At 37.2% G+C, this 17,707-nt stretch overlaps 1 protein-coding gene across 4 annotated transcripts in view; it reads right to left on the reverse strand.

Moving 5' to 3' along the window:
• Positions 1–817: 817 nt before the first annotated feature.
• The window catches only part of LOC5568556 (REST corepressor), a 63,513-nt gene continuing 46,623 nt past the window's right edge, over positions 818–17,707 (reverse strand). For 2 of the 4 annotated variants that reach the window (XM_021853687.1, XM_021853688.1), the window contains exons 10-11: positions 2,337–2,660; positions 818–2,116 (exon numbers count right to left, since the gene is read on the reverse strand). In XM_021853687.1, coding sequence (XP_021709379.1) covers positions 1,856–2,116; positions 2,337–2,660 — 585 coding nt within the window. In that variant the 3' untranslated portion in view covers positions 818–1,855. The remainder of the gene's footprint in view (positions 2,117–2,336; positions 2,661–17,707) is intronic. The other 2 variants (XM_001652331.2, XM_021853689.1) reach the window with 1 other exon arrangement.

Consider the following 17,707-nt stretch of genomic DNA (forward strand, 5'->3'; position numbering starts at 1 on the left):
ATGGACCCACTTTTTTATATCGAGTTCGAAGTTATGTCAGGCGTGTAACGATCTATGAGCTAAGAAGAAAGCTGGTATGATATGTCAGAAATGAGGAGATATGATTGTGCATAGTGACGTCACGAAAAATTATCCTTTTCTGTTCCTCTTTTATCACCTATAACTGAGATGTCCGATTTGAAAACTGTCTTCGACAAAGTTGTAGCTAATAAATGTATATAACAGTATCAGCGTAGCCCATACCCTCAAGTGCACATGCACGAATACTATAAGCGATTGAATGAATTGCTTACTTTTCCCATAGTAATTCCCATGCAAACTTTAAATAGTCTCAGTTTTCATCCAAATGAACTCAAATTTTGGGAAGACATTCAAAATTTGACCTAGAATTGAATGAGCGGTGTAGAACAAAAACAATATTTTGAACCACCCTAACCTACTTTCAGAACAGCTTTTATGGAACTAGGCAATTCCTACGGGAACAATGTAAAATTATACAGAATTGCCAACTTCTTGGGAGTTTTATAATTTGTAAAACTGCAAAAAAAAAAAATAAATTTTTAAGCTACCAGTCAACACGCGATTTTCGACGACCGGAGCCACCACGCTGAAACTGCCAACGACAAAGCGATGTATTTCTACCATTGTTTCACAAAGTACAACATCGTGACGAATGAAGAGTTAAATTTAGTTTTAACATACTGACCCATGTCCCGGGATCCACAATTTTGAGAAACTCCGTTCTAGAGGAATAGCTCAAGTTAGTACGAGTCAATGAGGATTTTCTTTCCAAAGTAAAGTGCACACCATCTACACATCATATTTAAGAGGCATTCAATGTCGCATATATTTTCCTGTGTTTTTTCTTTTTTTTTTGCTTCTTACCTTCTTCTAATCAGAATTGCGTAAATGTGGTTGCGGCGTTTTCTATCATGTTACTTATCTGTGTTCCTTGTTTTGTAGTTTGATCAACTGTTAAATAATCATCTGCTTGCCGTTCATACGGCTGCTTTACGATAGCATAATATTAGTAATAATAATAATAACGGTTTTCTAATGCTTTTCAACGGTTTTTTTATACCAAGTGAATTTGAAGGAAACAGTAAATGTTTGTGTGTGCTTGTAATGTGTACGCGCATTCCTGTTTGTTCCTTTCCCTAAATTGTTATACATATGTAGGTAAGTGTCCTGCAATTGTAAAGGGCGCATTTTTTCTGAAGCTTATGTGTTAGTTCAGTGAATGTGTCCTGTTTTATGAGTTGAATCATCAATACGATTCAGGCGCTTTTATCTTTTCCTAGCTAACTTTTGTAACCTGACAAATAAATACACAGACTGAACGCATTGCTGTGGAACGAAATTCATCATGAGGGAGAAAGTTTTGGGACGGTGATGGGTTAAATTAAAGAAAACTGATGTGTTTGCACATCTTTCGAATCGATGATGATTAACTATTTTTAGGTTTCATTTTTGGTAGTTCATATTTTAATAAAAAAAAATGGTAGATCAAACGAGAGCTACGATCATTTTCATAAGTCGGAGTTTGAAACCATTACGATCGGTAACAGGCACTATTACACGAAAAGTTTGTGGGTGATATGGGTCGTGATGGTTTCCAAACCCGACAAAAGGCAGTCTACTTTACGTTTATGGATAAAAAGTTGAACAGCTTTACATTAGTGAGAAAAGTTGTCACTACTGCTACGAACAAAATGAAATAATACAGCGGTATTCTACCGATACGAAAACCGAAAGATATACGAGAAAAGGTACAACATGACAAAGCGAATGAGAGTAAATAAGCGAATCTGAAAAGGGGATACAGAAATAATAATGATTCGGCAGGTGTTGTCACTTATTTGATGGTAATGGTACTGCTACTAGCCGAATCTGACCCTTTCGCACTGGAACTAGACTGATCGTCAACTTCCATTGGGGTTCCACTGTCTGCTGCTGCATTGGAGGTAGATATTCCGGAGGCGGAAATCGTTACCGAACTACCCGTCAAAAGGGAGGAAGCTGACGCCAAGCCGGACCCAACCGTAGGTCCATCAAGAGTGTCCGCACCTGATTCGGATTTCTTTCCATTGATCATCTCATCATCATCAAGATCGATCTGCAAGAGTGATTTATCGAGCGAGGAACATTGTTAGGGAGACCGACCGAAACGAGACGCAGCTACTACAAAAAGCTAGGTGTGTTAGCAGTTAGTATCATCATTCGTACATTTCTCACTCATTCCAGCATCGTAAGTTAGATAGATTTCTTTCTTGCCATATAAAGATCGAGGACTTCCATGCCAATTCAAGTAAAAAAAAAATAATCTACTATATTACCTCTAAAATTTCATTCTCTATAAGGGTGGATTTTTTTCCAGACGACTTCTTGTTCTCTTCAATGTCCAGCTTGTCCCCTGTCATTGAATTATTATCAGCACTTTCCAGCTCGCTGATGCTTGTCGTTGAGTCATCTTCCTTGTTGCTGATGGCAGGACCACTACTGATTGTAGTATTACTATTATTATTCATCTGTTCTTGAAGTTGCTTCTGTTCCGCTTCAAATTCCTTCAACACGTTGTCAAGATTGTACTTCCGACGATAGTTCACGTAGAAGGTACGCAACTGTGCCTCAATCTTGGTACCTATAGTATCGGCAATCGCCTACATGGACAAAGAATCCAGGAAATACGTTACAATCTGGCGTGGATTGGGAGAATGGATCTCGTGTGGAATACCACTGGGATCAGTTTTTGGCGTGACTGGCGGACTTAACGTCAAATCTTTGGGGACTAATGCAATTCACTATGCAAATCTTCCGCTTCTTAATTTTTTGAGAGGGCTTGTCTGCCCATAAACGCATACTTGTCCCATGTGAATAGGAAATCCAGCAAACATGAGACTGACATGCGTTTATGGGCAGATTGTGCACTCTCAATTTTCATCCAAATGAGCTCAAATCTTGGGAGGACGCTGAGAATTTGATCTTGAATCGAATGAGCGGTGTGGAGCAAAAACGAATTTTAACCACTCTTGCTCACTGTTCAGCGAAGATTTGACTATTTCCAAGCTAACACGTGGAATGGGTGGAGCAGACTTTTAAAATAAGATGAGCTCTATTTCTCATCCATTGAGCGTTGATAAACTACGTACACTGAGCCTATTATCCTTGTTTGGAAAATCACATACTTGCTTCGAAATTCAGATTTGATAGATTTTATTAATGTTCAATAATGGTTAGGGCATATAGTCGACCCGCCTGGCCCTATCACCAGAACTGCTAAGTCTGGCAATTCGAACAGAGAGAAGAAGAAGAGAAGAAAATCATTATGGAAAAAAGCTATATGTCTATTGTAATGATTAGAACATGACAAATTTTTAAAGTGTATAAATCTTTTAAAATGGTCAGACAGATTGAGCTTCTCACCCTGATATCAATGGCCAACTTAAAACGATAATTTTTTTTGCGTTGCAATAAATTTCTTTTTAATCGTACCGATAGCTTTACATCACTATGCGACTATGCGAATATGGGCAGTATGGTGCAAAGCTACTTGGGCACTTTTATGATTCACTTTGGCATGACGGTTCTTTCTCGGCCGAATTGTCTGAAAGTTTGCATTAAGAAACACTTCAATACGACGCATATTGTGGCCCAGAGGCGCGTCCACATTCGAAACCATGGCGGGTAGGACAAAAATTGGCAAGTATTTTGTGTATACCTAGTGAAGCTATGAAAAATTTTAACCCTGGACTGGAAATTGAAAGTTACTGTATTTGAAGGGCTCAAACGCAAAGGAGTGTAAGTGACATTTTGATCGGTTTTGAGCTGAGTTAACACTTCAGTCGTCGCGCTGTTGTAGTGAAAAAACCTCGTTTTTCGATCATAACAGCAGCGTGGTGATTCTGACGGTGGTCAACCACGCGACGACTGGAAGGTTAAGGAGATTCTACTATTTCCGTTCTAACGATATTTTCAGGTGGTTTTTCCGCTGAACAGAAAAAATAACATATTTCTTAAAAGACTGGCTTGTTTTTTTTTGAATCTCATGCAATTTGTAGAGAATGAAAAATTGCTGAAACATCTTTAAAGTAGATTTCCTCGAAACTAGGTTTTTGTCACTGACACTTATAACCCCCTCATTTTAATGCCAATCGTTAACACAATAATAAGAAAACTTTTCGTCTTTACAGGGCTGAAAAAAGAACTTAAAAATGTAGAATTCCTCAATAATTCAACAAGAGTTTTTATTGGAGTAGGCAGTAAAACAAACTACTCTTGGCAGTGGTAGAAACAGAAGAAAAAATTTATTCAAATTGTAAATCTAGGCTACTTTGATTGACGTTCGGTCTGAACGCCTACTATGTTTGTTTTATCTTTCCAACAGTTTTTCCAAGGAGAACCACAGAAATAGAATTTCTCCAGAGATTACTTCAGCAATTATCTGAATCCAAAACAATCTTCAGAAATTTTTCAATAAACTTCTATTTTTTCCAAGATTGTATCCATTGATGCATTCATAGATTCTCCAGATGTTTCTACGGACTTCCTTTAAAATTATCTTTCAGGATTTATAGGGTCGATGTACCAATAGCCGCATAGCTAAGAACAAAAATTCGTATAAAATCGAAAAATAACGCTAGCGTCATTATTTTTACATCATCTGAAAGCTTCTTATCTTGGTTTTGTGGGAAAAATATGAAAACTACGAAAACTCAAATGTTTGTATTTATTATCACGTGTGCCACTATAGGATTACATGTGCCTATAGTAGCACTATTTCTAATTTCTGTTCCTATAGTAGCACTAGCATCCCAGCGTTGGCAAAATACTTATCAAAACCGTATTTTAACAAAACTTTTATATTTTTCCTACAAAGTGTGGATCAAAAGCTTTCGTTTGGTGTGAAAAAAGTTCTTAATTCATCAATTATTTCGTAAGATAAAAAATAGTTTCTCTCAGTAGTGCTACTATAGGAACAATAGGTTTACTATAGGCGCAAGGGAGCTCAAATTTTAAGCAAAACTAATTATTTCGATCATTTTTTGAACAAAATCAATCTGTGTATCAATGGTACTTAGGTAAATAGCTTCTGACCTTCATGTCAAAAAATGTTTTGAATAGATTTATAGCAAAACGGCCGTAAAAACCCACTAGTGCGACTATAGGGGACTGTCCACTAAGGGAACACCGACCCTATATGCTTTCAGCTAGAGATTTCTCTTAAAATGCCTTCAGAAAGTTTTCCAGAGATTCCTTCTAAGATTTCTACAGAAATTCCTCATGTAATTCTTTGGAAGATTTAAGTAAGTTTTGGAAGTTTTTTAGGGATTCTTCGAGGAATGTCTCCAGCCAGGGGAATTCCAAGGATTTTTTTTTTTTGAATAAATACGTGAGGTATTTTTAAAGTAAAACCCGATAAAACTTGTGTAAGTTTTAAAGTCACCCATATTGATTTCTTAAGATAATCAAAATAAAACAATCGAATCGCGGGATAGCATTCCACAGGATTTCCAATAGAAATTTCTCGAAAACATTGGAAAGCTATTTTTTTTTCAAATACTCTGGAGTAAACCTTTGTGGATTAACTCGGAAGAAATTCTGTAGAAATATTTGAAAGATCTCTAGAGTAACAACTGGAAAACTCGGTTGAAGGATTAGTGGAAAATATCTTGAGAAAATTCTAGGATAGTTTTGGAAAAAAAAAAAAACAAAATCAAAGTAATACTTGAGGAAATTACTGGAGGTAGTAGCTTTAGAGTTGTCAAGGATTATCTAAAGCGAATTCTGGATAAATTTTTCTAAGCATCCTTTGAAAAATTGCTGGGATAATTGATAAAGAAATCTCCTACATAATTTCAGGAGAGAACCTTGTAGGGGTCCCTACAATAAAACCAATCTGGTAATTCCTGAACCTTTTCCTCGAGGAATCTGAGAAGAAATTTTTCTGTTGTTGAACCCGTTATAGCCTCTGAAGATTTTTTTTTGTAGCCTGTACTATTTTACATCAGGATTCAATGCAAGAATAAGGAGAAAAAGAGACTTTGGAGACCATTTCGGTTAAAATAGATACTTTAGAGACATTTCATTAAAAATAGAGACTTCTTTGAGACATGCATTTAGAGACCAACTATCTAAAAAGATACCCGGCTACCAGTCCTGTCTCTAGGATCATTCATTAGATCAACTTTTGTTATCGTTCATATTGAAAATATGAATATCCTTTATATTTATATCCTTTTTAATCATTTTTATTGAACAATACCCAACAAACATTGTTTCTGCATAAGAGTTGATCAATGAGTCCTAAACGTACTTCAGCTAATTAAACTGTTATTCAGCTACTAATGTTTCTTGGAAATAGACCAAACTTACCTTCACAACCAGTGACGTTGTTCTAATTTCCTCATCTATTTCTAGATAAGAAATGGAAAAACAGCTAAAATTCTGTGAATTTTTTTGTATAAAATCCGGCTAATCGCAAAGTTTTCAGAATAAACTGAAACTGCTTGAAATTCCATGAAATATTTCGCTGGAACTTCTTTAACAATTCTGCAAAAAAAAACTTTCAAAAAGTCGCCATAATCTGCGCTAAACATGTTTATGAATGATATCAAAAAATAAAAGTAGGAAATTCATCAAATATTTTTTAAGGAATCAACTAAGAACTATTCCCAGAAAGTTATATGACAATTCTGAATCTGTCTAGAGCATCTAGAGAGTGTGCTGTGGGAGTCCTATAGAAATTGCACTGAAAATCGTCAAGAGATTCAGCAGTGCTTTGATAGATTGTATCACAATTGGGCTGTGTACAGGGCCGGATTTACAAATGTGGGGGCACGGGGGCCATTGGGTTGTGGGGGCCCTTTTCGTAGAAAAACATTTTGATACTTTAGAATTGTCTAGATATTTTAAATGTTCTCTGTAATGTTTACATGATCAGAAGTTAAACTATTTTATAACGTTAAAAAATGCTTTATATCCCTTATGAACAAAAATCAATTTTAAATTTAAATTAACGCAACTAATGTTTTCTTTAACATTTTATATATCTTTGTAGATTACAGAATAAATTCAATGCTTTTTTGGATTATTCGACAACAACATAATTCATTTGATGATTCACTTCTTATTTGTACCGTAATTCAAATTAAGCTTATTTTATACATGTTTTAATGTTCAAGTCGTTGTACATGCAGATTTACTAACCAGTTTTGAGTTTAAGAAATTTGTTTCCTTCTTCTTCTTCTTTCTGGTGTTACGTCCCTACTGGGATTAGTGTTCTTATGAGCACTTCCACAGTTATCAACTGAGAGCTTTCTTTGCCGATTGACCATTATTGCATGTGTTTATCGTGTGGCAGGCACGAAGATACTCTATGCCCTGGGAATCGAGAAAATTTCCTTTGAAAAGATCCTCGACCAGCGGGATTCGAACCCACGACCCTCAGCATGGTCATGCTGAATAACTGCGCGTTTACCGCTACGGCTATCTGGGCCCTGACTGTAGGACTGATAGCACTGCGGAACACGTTTTTGTCTCCAGCAAAAAATACCTCTATTTACTTAATTAAGGGTTGCTGAATCCATTGCCGATTACAGAAATATCATAGCACGTCCAGATTTTGAGATATTGGTTGTTGAAAATGCAAAAATTGACTATTTCAGCCAACTTGCATGCAAGTTTGCCAGCTTGTAAGGCAATTCATTTGATTAATTTGCCACAGAATTCAAACTTTATGTGTATAACAATACTTATCATCAAAGTTTATAATATTTTTGATGCGGAAAAGTTATTTTTTTTATGGTTTAGAAACGTTTTGTATTTTGCCATATAAGAGAAACGAAGAATTTTGTATGGAGACTGCAAGCATGTTGAAAAGATCGGTTTAATCTAAATTTAATCGTAAAACTTCAACCAAAATATATCTTAAACGAAAGTTTGAGTCCTTTTTTGCATGCTTGGTGGATAAGATCACAAAAAAGTTTGATAAAATATACTTCAAATTTTAGGTAAACATCAATAAAACCAATGTTTTATACAACTTTGGCGACCTGTAGCTAAAAATTGTGACGTGCTGGGAAATTTCTGAGAACGGCATCAGATTCAGCAACCCCGAACCTACAAGAGACATAATTTGATCCTTGAGACACGCAAAAATGTCATTTTTGTTGCGCTGTGTAGCAGGTCTTTTTCTAGAGAATCTGTCTCTATTTCAATGAAAGTCTCTAAAACAGTCTCTTTTTTTAATGGAAGGTTTCTTTTTTAATCAGAATGGTCTCTAGAGTCTCCTTTTTCTTTAATCTGATTGTATTGAATCCTGATGAAAAATTCTATAAGCTCCAGAGAAAAAATCAAAGACTTTAATGCGGCCTTTCAGCAGGTTATTCAAGAATTTTGTTTCACACGTATCAAGAAAAACTTTAGGAAATCTTCTAGTGATTTGTGAGATTTTATTTGTAATACCTTCAGTGACTCATGCTGGGAACTCTCTAGATAATCCTCTACCAATTCTACCAGCGAATTTTCAAATAATGCTTAGAGAATTATTACCAGGAAATCATTGAGCCCTCCAACGGAACCAACTCCTGTTATATGCTCTAGGAGTACCCCGATTTTTTTTTTCAAAGACTATACTAGGAGTTCTTCCAGTTATATTTTCATTGATCCTTCATCAGATTTCTACAGTTGTTACACTAGGAAATCTATGGAAGAATCTCCGAATAATGTCCTGGAGAACTTTAGACTTCCTTAAAAATATCTAAAAGAATCTTTGGAAAAATTCCTGATGGAAACTCTTAGGTAGTTTCTATGGTTATACTTGGAAAAATCCATGTTAGATACGAGATAAAAAAAAATACTGTTGGAGAAATTTCTTAGAAAAATGTTTGGGAGAATTCCATAAAAAATAATGAACTGCTGGAGAAATCTTCGGAATAATCTCTGAATCTTTGGGAAAATACCTAAATTCTCACGAAATTCCTATAGAGAACTATGAAAAATATATACAGTAATACGAGCAGTAACAGGGTGTCTACTCGTTTAGCAAAATGAAGTTCCCTGATATTTCCAGGTTTTATAAAAATAATTCCAGGTTCAAGAAATACTGTAATTTTATATGTCTAAAACAAATTAATGAACGGAACTTTCAAGTGCATCAGTATGTGTCTTCTTGAAAGTATTTTTTGTACAGATTATGTACCATTCATTTCCATCGGTCGTTTGGATAACTTAGACAGCTTCATGGGCGCTAAATTTAACTTTATTTGGATATGTGGCAATATATCTACAATCTAAATTAACACAAATAATTCGTAAAACTTTTGGATCCCGGATCCATTTTTTTATGATAGAAACACGGATTATCAAGCCCCTGGGTGATCGCGTTCGACCGTATAACATTTGACTGTGGTAATATGATTAAATTATAAATGTTTGCATTTCATTCGAAAAAGTTCTAAATTAGTCATGATTGTTACGAAATTTCGAATTGATTGTTGTTCAAGTTCCAGTTTACTTTTCGAAATTTTTTTTCTGATGTTAAATATTTTCCAATAATTTAAAAAATGAATGAGTTTCTTGAAAATATGAAATTTAGAATCCTCTTTCCAGTAAAAAAGAGATTAAAAAGTAATTAAAAAGAGACAAAACAGTAATCAAAAACCGAAACCTAACAGGAATCAGGACAAAATAGTTTAATCAGACCAGACATTTCTCTGAAAATATGTTTAAAACTTTTTTTTTTTCAAATATTTTTTTTGCGACATTACGACGACATACCAGCACATCTGGTATATGCCAGTAAAGGACAAACATTCATTGATGTATTACGACGACATTACGAAAGGGATAGATTCATATCTATATTTAAGATATTCACTCTCCAAAAATTTTCCTAAGGAATTCCTCCAAAAATTTTGTTTTTTATATCTCAAAATAGAACCAAGATTTTTCCAAACATTATCACAAAAAATACCACAAGGCTTTCATCAGAAATTCCTTCAGATATTTTTTGTGAAAAAACCCTTAGTCCTCGAGGATCCGGTGATTCTCCAATTAGTTTTTTCTAGAACATCCTCCAAGACTCCCGTTCAAAACATATTGTAATATTCAACTAGAAACTTCTCCAGATGCCTCCAAGGATTTCTCAGGATTTTCTACAAAATTGTTCTTTAGAATTTTTATAAGATTTTGACTACAAATTTCTCTGAGGATACCTTCAGGATTGCGCCTAGGATTTCTTCTCGGAAATTCTTCTATTAATTATAAAATATTTCTCAAGGAAGTTTTCAAAACCTTTTTCTCAAGCATTCTTCCAGGAGTTTTCACCAAGGAAATTTGAATGTAATTTCCAAGAAAGCTGAGAATTTAAAAAAAAAATCCTTGACGTAAATCTATGGGTATCTTCTGTTACAGTTACTTATGTAATTTCTTAGGCCACCCTTGATTAAAGAGGATTTTTAGGAAGACTTACTCTTGAAGATTTCCAAGATTATTGCTACGATAATAAAAAAAAAGAAAAATCATAATATCTCGCAGGATATTGCGCAGGATCTCCAGGAACACTGGACGAAATTACTAGAAAATTGTGTAGGAATAATCATTCCTACAGTCGAAGTATTTCATAGAAAAAATTGCTGTGGTGTTAAATTGTGTGGAACCTTCCTTTAAAGAACTTTTCAATATTCCATGGGGATTTTTTGAGAAATTCATTGAAAAATGTTTGGATGAACTCCAGTGATCCTTGGATGAAATGCTGGAGAAATTCCTAGAAAAAAAAAACTCTAAAGAAACTTAATAATGAAACACAGGTCGAATTGAGGAAATTATTTGAAATGTTCTCAATATATTGACTCGAATAACCCCTCGAGGAGCTTTTGGATCTATTCTTTAGAATAACCGTAGACGAAATGGCGTTGAAATTCTTGTCAAGTTTTCTTGGGAGAAATTCTGTGGGAAACTTTGGATATCTCTTTGATTAACGACTGTAGAATTCGGTTGGATAGTTAGTGAAAAAATATCTGGAGGAAGTCCTAAGATAGTCTTTGTTCAAAGTACTGCCTGACAAAAATTTCTAGAGGTATTAACGTTGAAATGTTCAAGGATTTCCTGAAGCAAATTATGGAGAAACTCCTGTAAGTATCCTATGAAAAAATGCTGAAGCAATTTCTTAAAGAATTCATAATAAAATCTTTGGAGAAACCACAAGGATATTTCCTGAGGCTGTTCTCGAGAAATACGAGAAGAAATTTTGCATCTCAGTTATCTGCAAGCAATATAAGGAAAGAAAAGAGACTTTAGATACTATTTTGGTTAAAATAGAGACTTCAGACACCTTTTATCAAAAATAGAGACTTTTTAGAGAATTTCAAAAAAAATGTATATAAAAAGAAACCTGCTACCAGCCCTAGATATGTTAATCCTTTACCGAATAAATTTAGATACATTAAAAACATCAATCATGTTTTGATAAGCTGATGAAATTTCATACTCGAAAGAATTCTCACTAAACAGCTCATATAGTTTTTGGAGAGCGGCGCAGCCGAATTTTTTTCAAATGAAGATGGGTTTTCTGGCAATTAATGATAACTCTGGTTTATAACGCAAAAAATCCTTTATCGTGAACATATTCTATCATGAATTACTGCTTCAAAATAATTTCCCTGATTGTGATCGAAATTCCCTGAGAATTCCAGGTTTTTTCCAGGTTGAATAAAATTCCCTGATAATTCCAGGTTTTCCAGGTTTTTCCAGGTAGTAGACACCCTGAGTAATATTGTCGGAATGTTAAGAGGAATCTCAAAAAAAAAAAAAGATAAATGTCAGGCCTGATTCTATGATAAAGAAACAAATTCTTATCTTCTGGTTTATTTCAGATTACGTTTGGTTATTTCTGTTTTCTGTTTGGGCCATTTTCGGTCTTTTTATGGTTCCTGTTTGGTCTCTTTTGTCTCTAGTGGAATTAAATGGTATAGTACTAAATTCGGGTTTTCATTTTTTTTTCAAGCTAGAGGGGCCTGTAAAGTTCCTATATTCAAGGTAATTAAACACTACCAGTTCTGCTATGTGATCGACAGAATCATTTTCAAAATAAATATATAAATAATTAAGTGCTATTACTTGATCTGCAGATATATAAATTGCATTCAACAATTGTCATAAACTTCGTTGAGAAAGCTTTCGTTACAGTTGGAAAAATCACGTTTGAAAATCGTTAGGAACTTAAGCAAAAGGATGGCACTCTACTTGTTTATCCAAATCGATTTTGAATCTTTCATAATCTTCTTGTTTATAACGAATTTTATAATATTTTGTTTTAGTAGTTTTATTTCAGTTTATTCGCATAAATTTCGTCCATTATTCCAGATTTATCAGAAAATGAATATTTTTGCTCATAGAATGTGTTTCTGAATAGTATATACCTGGGAGAGAGGCACAGATACTACAGACGAAGTATTGAACAACACTTTTCCAAATTGCAAGATAACTTCCGCTCACCAACAAGGCAAGGCTTGGGAAAAATCGCTAGTTTTCTTTTGATTTGTACCTGCGATCTTTCTGGACAAACTTGGAAAAAGGGCCATAGTTTTATGCGCATATAATTTTGATTTCGATTGGAAAAGAGTAAAAAGATACGTGTTTCAGTACTTTATATTCGATCAAATTAAAAGGTGCTATCGTGGCATTGCTTTTGGGTGTGCAGGAATTCATTTTCAACCAATTGTTATCAACTTTGTTGAAATGCAAAAATATGTTTTGATCAATTACGCGCTTTTTTCATATTTGTCCATTCTTTAAGATCTGGGCTCACAGTGACAGTTCGTGACAGCAAACCTCGGCTCACTATGACGTACATAATTTTTGTATCGGTTTCTCCCTCCCAGGTATATACTATTGCATTGATTCTATTTTTTTCACAAAAGTTTAACTATGAAAATATTTGTCGAGGTTTGTGGGGGCCCATAAAATGTGGGGGCCCGGGGGCCATGGCCCCCTAGGCCCCCCCGTAAATGCGGCCCTGGCTGTGTATAACACGATGCGACCTAGAACATATAGGGAGCCGGATCCTATTCTTGGCATTTTTGATTCACTTTGGCAGGGTTTTTTGATAGCTACAGAGCTCATCTTTGGTCACAAATATGCGTCGTAATGAAGCGCTTCTTATTGCAAAGTTTCAGACAATTCGGCCGAGAAAAACCCCCCATGCCAAAGTGAATCATGGAAGTGCCCAAATGGTTCTGTACCCTACAGAATTTGGCTATAGATATTAAAAAAAAACATCTATTGAGCCATAGAGGATTGCTCCAATTATTATCTAACGGTTGAAAGAAGATTCTTGTAGCAATCATTACAGTTAATTCCCCAGCATTATTAATTATAGATATTCTCAATCTTTCTTCCACAAGTTAGAACTTTTGGGGGTCGTGCACAAACCATGTCACGCTTTACTAGGCATGAGAATACCATAAAATCTTTATCGTGTCTTCCATCCTCCATAAGAATAAGTACTACGTTGATCAAGATGCTTACTGCTGATCTTTTTTTTTTGTTGTTGTTGAATCGTGGGTAGGACAATCCTTTGACTGTCCTACCCAGGTGTTTTCGTGCGTAGTACATGTCCTACCTGTCCTACCCACTTCCCGCGCCCCTGTTGTGGCCACATATGAGCTCAGTTGCTTTCAAAAAACCCCACTGCCGAAGTGAATCAAAAGTGCCAAGAATATAGAATCCGGCTCTCTATATACTACATGTATAACATGTTAAACATTCTACCGCTAGGAGATGCTAGTGAGCATCAAATATTTTCAACTCATATCTCACAATGCAAAACAGCTATTAAGCCATGGTTTTCAGCAAAATTGTTTATTAGGTTCAGGGGTTGTTTTATTACGATATTCTGTCAAGAAGAACCTAACAAGCTAGTGGTGCTAGTGAGCATTGAAAATTTAAATTTTCGGAAAATTGTTCGATAGGCAACCCTTGTTGCACGTGTTCAAAATTTAGTGTATCGAAATGCTGATAGTTTAGTTGCATGTTTGTCGACAAAAATGTTCGTTGCTTATCAGTTGGGAAGCATCGAATGTAGTGTTTCCGGTTTTAGAAACCAGTGCCCTGCAGTGGTCTTCTTTTGCTTTACCATATTCGTAATGCTAGTGTACGGATGATTTCTCCAAAATCTCGGAAGCAAACCAGTTTTTTAGTTTGGCAAGCTTTAAGCTAAAATGGGTAAATTTATTTAGCATTACGGTGAATTTCTCTTGGTGTTTCTAGGCTTACAATTTTTGGTGAACCTTTGCAACTGATTCGATTTACTGTACCAACTCTTTTGGCTTGCGCTGTAATGTATGCTGCATATATAGATTTTGTGGTTAGATCTAGTTGTCGCGAAATTGTAATGTAACATACTTACAATGAGTTTAGATTGTACTCAACTGCTTTAGAGATAATAATGAATTAATATATCGCTTGTAATTGCACGTTTGCCTGGATTTGAGTTCAATTTAGTTAGATATTTAGTATTAAGATTCCTCATAGCATGTTTACCTTCTACGGCTCGAAAACACTAGTTTTAGGCAGAATTCTATTGATAATATAATATAAGCTTTAGCTTGGGAATAGTTCAGATAACAAATGGAGACCTATAAGAGGATTATTTTAATATTTCATTGTAAATTCACTTAGTTTCAGAAATAGATTAATAGCAATAGCATATTACAAATCACTCTTGTTTTGTATTGTATTGTTCTGTTGTTCGCTTCTGTTTAACCCTTTTCTAGGTGATCATAGATCAGTCGTATAAAAGTGTGTGAAAGTCTCACTTTGTCTTTGAACGTAGGTTGCCTGCATCATCAGCTTTGACGCTGCCTACGCGGGGGTTCCCAACGTGACATCCCCCCGCCCGTGAACCTGGATGATGTTCTGGGGTTCCTTGAGCACCTTCAGGTTCACTGCTCTCTCTGATGTCTAGAACAGCCAACTTCACCGCCGGTCTTCTAAACACTCCAGATGCAGTGCGCACTAGAGCTTGACGGATTCGTCCATCTTGTCCAGGAATAGCTTTTTCTATACGTCCACGGATCCACTGGTTACGTGCCGTCCCACCGATCATCAAAACTAGATCCCCAACTTTCAGATCTTGTGTTTCCGCAAACCATTTGGTGCGACGGGCGATGACTGGTGCGTACTCCTTCACCCATCTACGCCAGAAGTCGTCACAAATCGATTGCGCTAACTTCCAACTACTTCGTAGGATGCCTCGATGTAATATTGGTTTGGATGGCAGAATCTTTAAACCGCTTGAGTTACCCAATAAAAAGTGATTGGGTGTAAGCGATTCTTGATCTGCCGACTCAAGGGGTATATAGGTGAGAGGTCTTGAATTTATCATGAACTCTGCTTCGACCAAAATAGTTTCCAGAATCTCATCGTCTGGCTTTCGAGGGGCTTCTGCTACTGCTCCAATGGCGACCTTCACTGATCGTACGAGTCGCTCCCAGGCACCACCCATGTGGGGCGCAGCCGGTGGAATGAACAGCCACTTTGTCTGGGCACTCGTAAAAGTCGACGCTAATGCTTCGTTCATGTTGCGTTGTTCCTCCAAGTCTCTACTTGCACCCTGGAAGCACGTCCCATTGTCGCTATAGATTTCAGCTGGGGGACCACGCCGAGCAACAAATCTGCGAACCGCCATAATGCACGACTCGGTGGATAGACTGTGTACTAGCTCGATATGCACCGCACGAATTGTGAGACATGTGAATACTGCAACCCACCGTTTCACCTGGCTTCTCCCAAGCCTGACGAGAACTGGTCCAAAGTAATCTACTCCAACATACGTAAACGGTCGAACAAACGCTCGGAGACGAGCCGGCGGGAGTGGAGCCATTGGTTGTGGCTTTGGGAAAGCTTTCTTCACTCGACACAAGGCGCATTCCTTAGCTATTTTTTCTACGAGACTTCGTAGCTTTGCAACTTCAAACCGTTGCCTTATCTCGTTCACAACTGTTTCCCTGTTTGCGTGCCGAAAACGACGGTGATACCAATCGACGATTAACATGGTAATTGGATGCTGACGTGGCAAGACAGCAGGGTATTTGGCTTCAACTGGTGCGAATTCTGCGGCGCCAATTCGGCTACGCATCCGAAGTATCCCGCGATCGTCGAGATATGGCCATACTTTGAAAATTGAACTGGACTTGGCCACGCAAGCATGTCGCTTATCCGGCGATCCTTGAGTCGAAGAAAGAATCGAGATTTCCTCTGGGAATACTTCATGCTGTGCTATTTTCCACAGTGTTTCCTCAGCCCGTTTCAACTCGTCCTGAATCAGTAAGCCTAACTGCAGTGTTCGACCACTACGTTTATTCTGCAGGTTGTCAACGAAACGCAGGACGTAAGCCATTACTCGTTGCATTTTTTCGTAGCGGCTAAACATTGCTGCATCGATTACCGAAACTGCTGACCAGTGGGTATGAACGGGTCGAAGCTCTTCTTGAGTAGAAACATTGTGACGGCGCTCAGGCCAATGGTCTTCACTTTGATGCAAGAATGCTGGGCCATGGAACCATGCACTCTCCGCTTGAAATTCGGGGCCTTTTCCCCACTTTGTGGCTTTGTCAGCTACGTTGATTTTGGTTGGGACCCATCGCCACTCTTGAGGGTCGCTTAAGGTAAGAATTTCACCCACTCGCACAGCAACGAACTTCTGGAACCGACGATGATCTGACAGAATCCACGCCAATACCGTAGTTGAATCGGTCCACAAATATCTTTGAAGCACCGGGATTTCATGATTGCTCTGAACGGATTGTAGACATTGAGTACCAAGAACTGCGGCCTTCAACTCCAGTCGCGGAATCGAAAGGGTTTTTAAGGGAGCTACTTTACTTTTCGAGCCGATTAGGGCTACTTGAATGCCGTTGCCATTCACCATTCGGAAATATACGACACAGCAGTATGCCGTTTCGCTTGCATCAACAAAAACATGAGCTTCCAACCGACTTTCGCTACTGGAATACGGTGTAGAGAAGTAACATCGCGGTATCCTTAGCTTTTCCAACTGATCGAAGCAATTAATCCATTGTCTCCATTGTTGCAAAAGGTTTTCGTTGATTTTGTCATCCCAACCTGCTCCAGAAGCCCAAATTCCTTGGATAAGGACTTTTCCATGGATAAGGAAAAAGGAAATAAGGCCTAGCGGATCGAAAAGGCTCATGACGACCTTGAGTATTTCCCGCTTCGTAGGAACATGGCCATCATTAAGGATGAAAAGCAGGCCTTCTCGAATGTTCACCGTGTACGTGAAACAATCAACGCTGGGTATCCATTTCATTCCTAATACTGATTCCGTGTTCTCACCTCTCTCCAACGCTAGATTCTTCGTTGTGTCGGCTGATTCTTCGCCGATAGCTTGCAGCACCTCTCCGGAATTGGATAGAAAGTTCCGAAGTTCAAATCCTCCTCTGGAGTGAACGTATTTCACCTTCTTTACAACTTCTACGGCTTCCTGGATCGTTTTAAAGCTATCCAGATAATCGTCCACATAATGATGTTTCGTGATAGCAATCGCAGCTCGTGGAAACTGATCCGATAGCTCTTCAGCGTTCAGGTTCTTCACGAATTGGGCTGATACGGGTGAACACGTGGATCCAAACGTTGCCACATCCATGACAAATATTTGGATATCGTCGGACGGCCTGTCGCGCCACAG

The sequence above is a fragment of the Aedes aegypti genome, chromosome 3 (assembly GCF_002204515.2).
Source record: "Aedes aegypti strain LVP_AGWG chromosome 3, AaegL5.0 Primary Assembly, whole genome shotgun sequence".
NCBI lineage: Eukaryota > Metazoa > Arthropoda > Insecta > Diptera > Culicidae > Aedes > Aedes aegypti.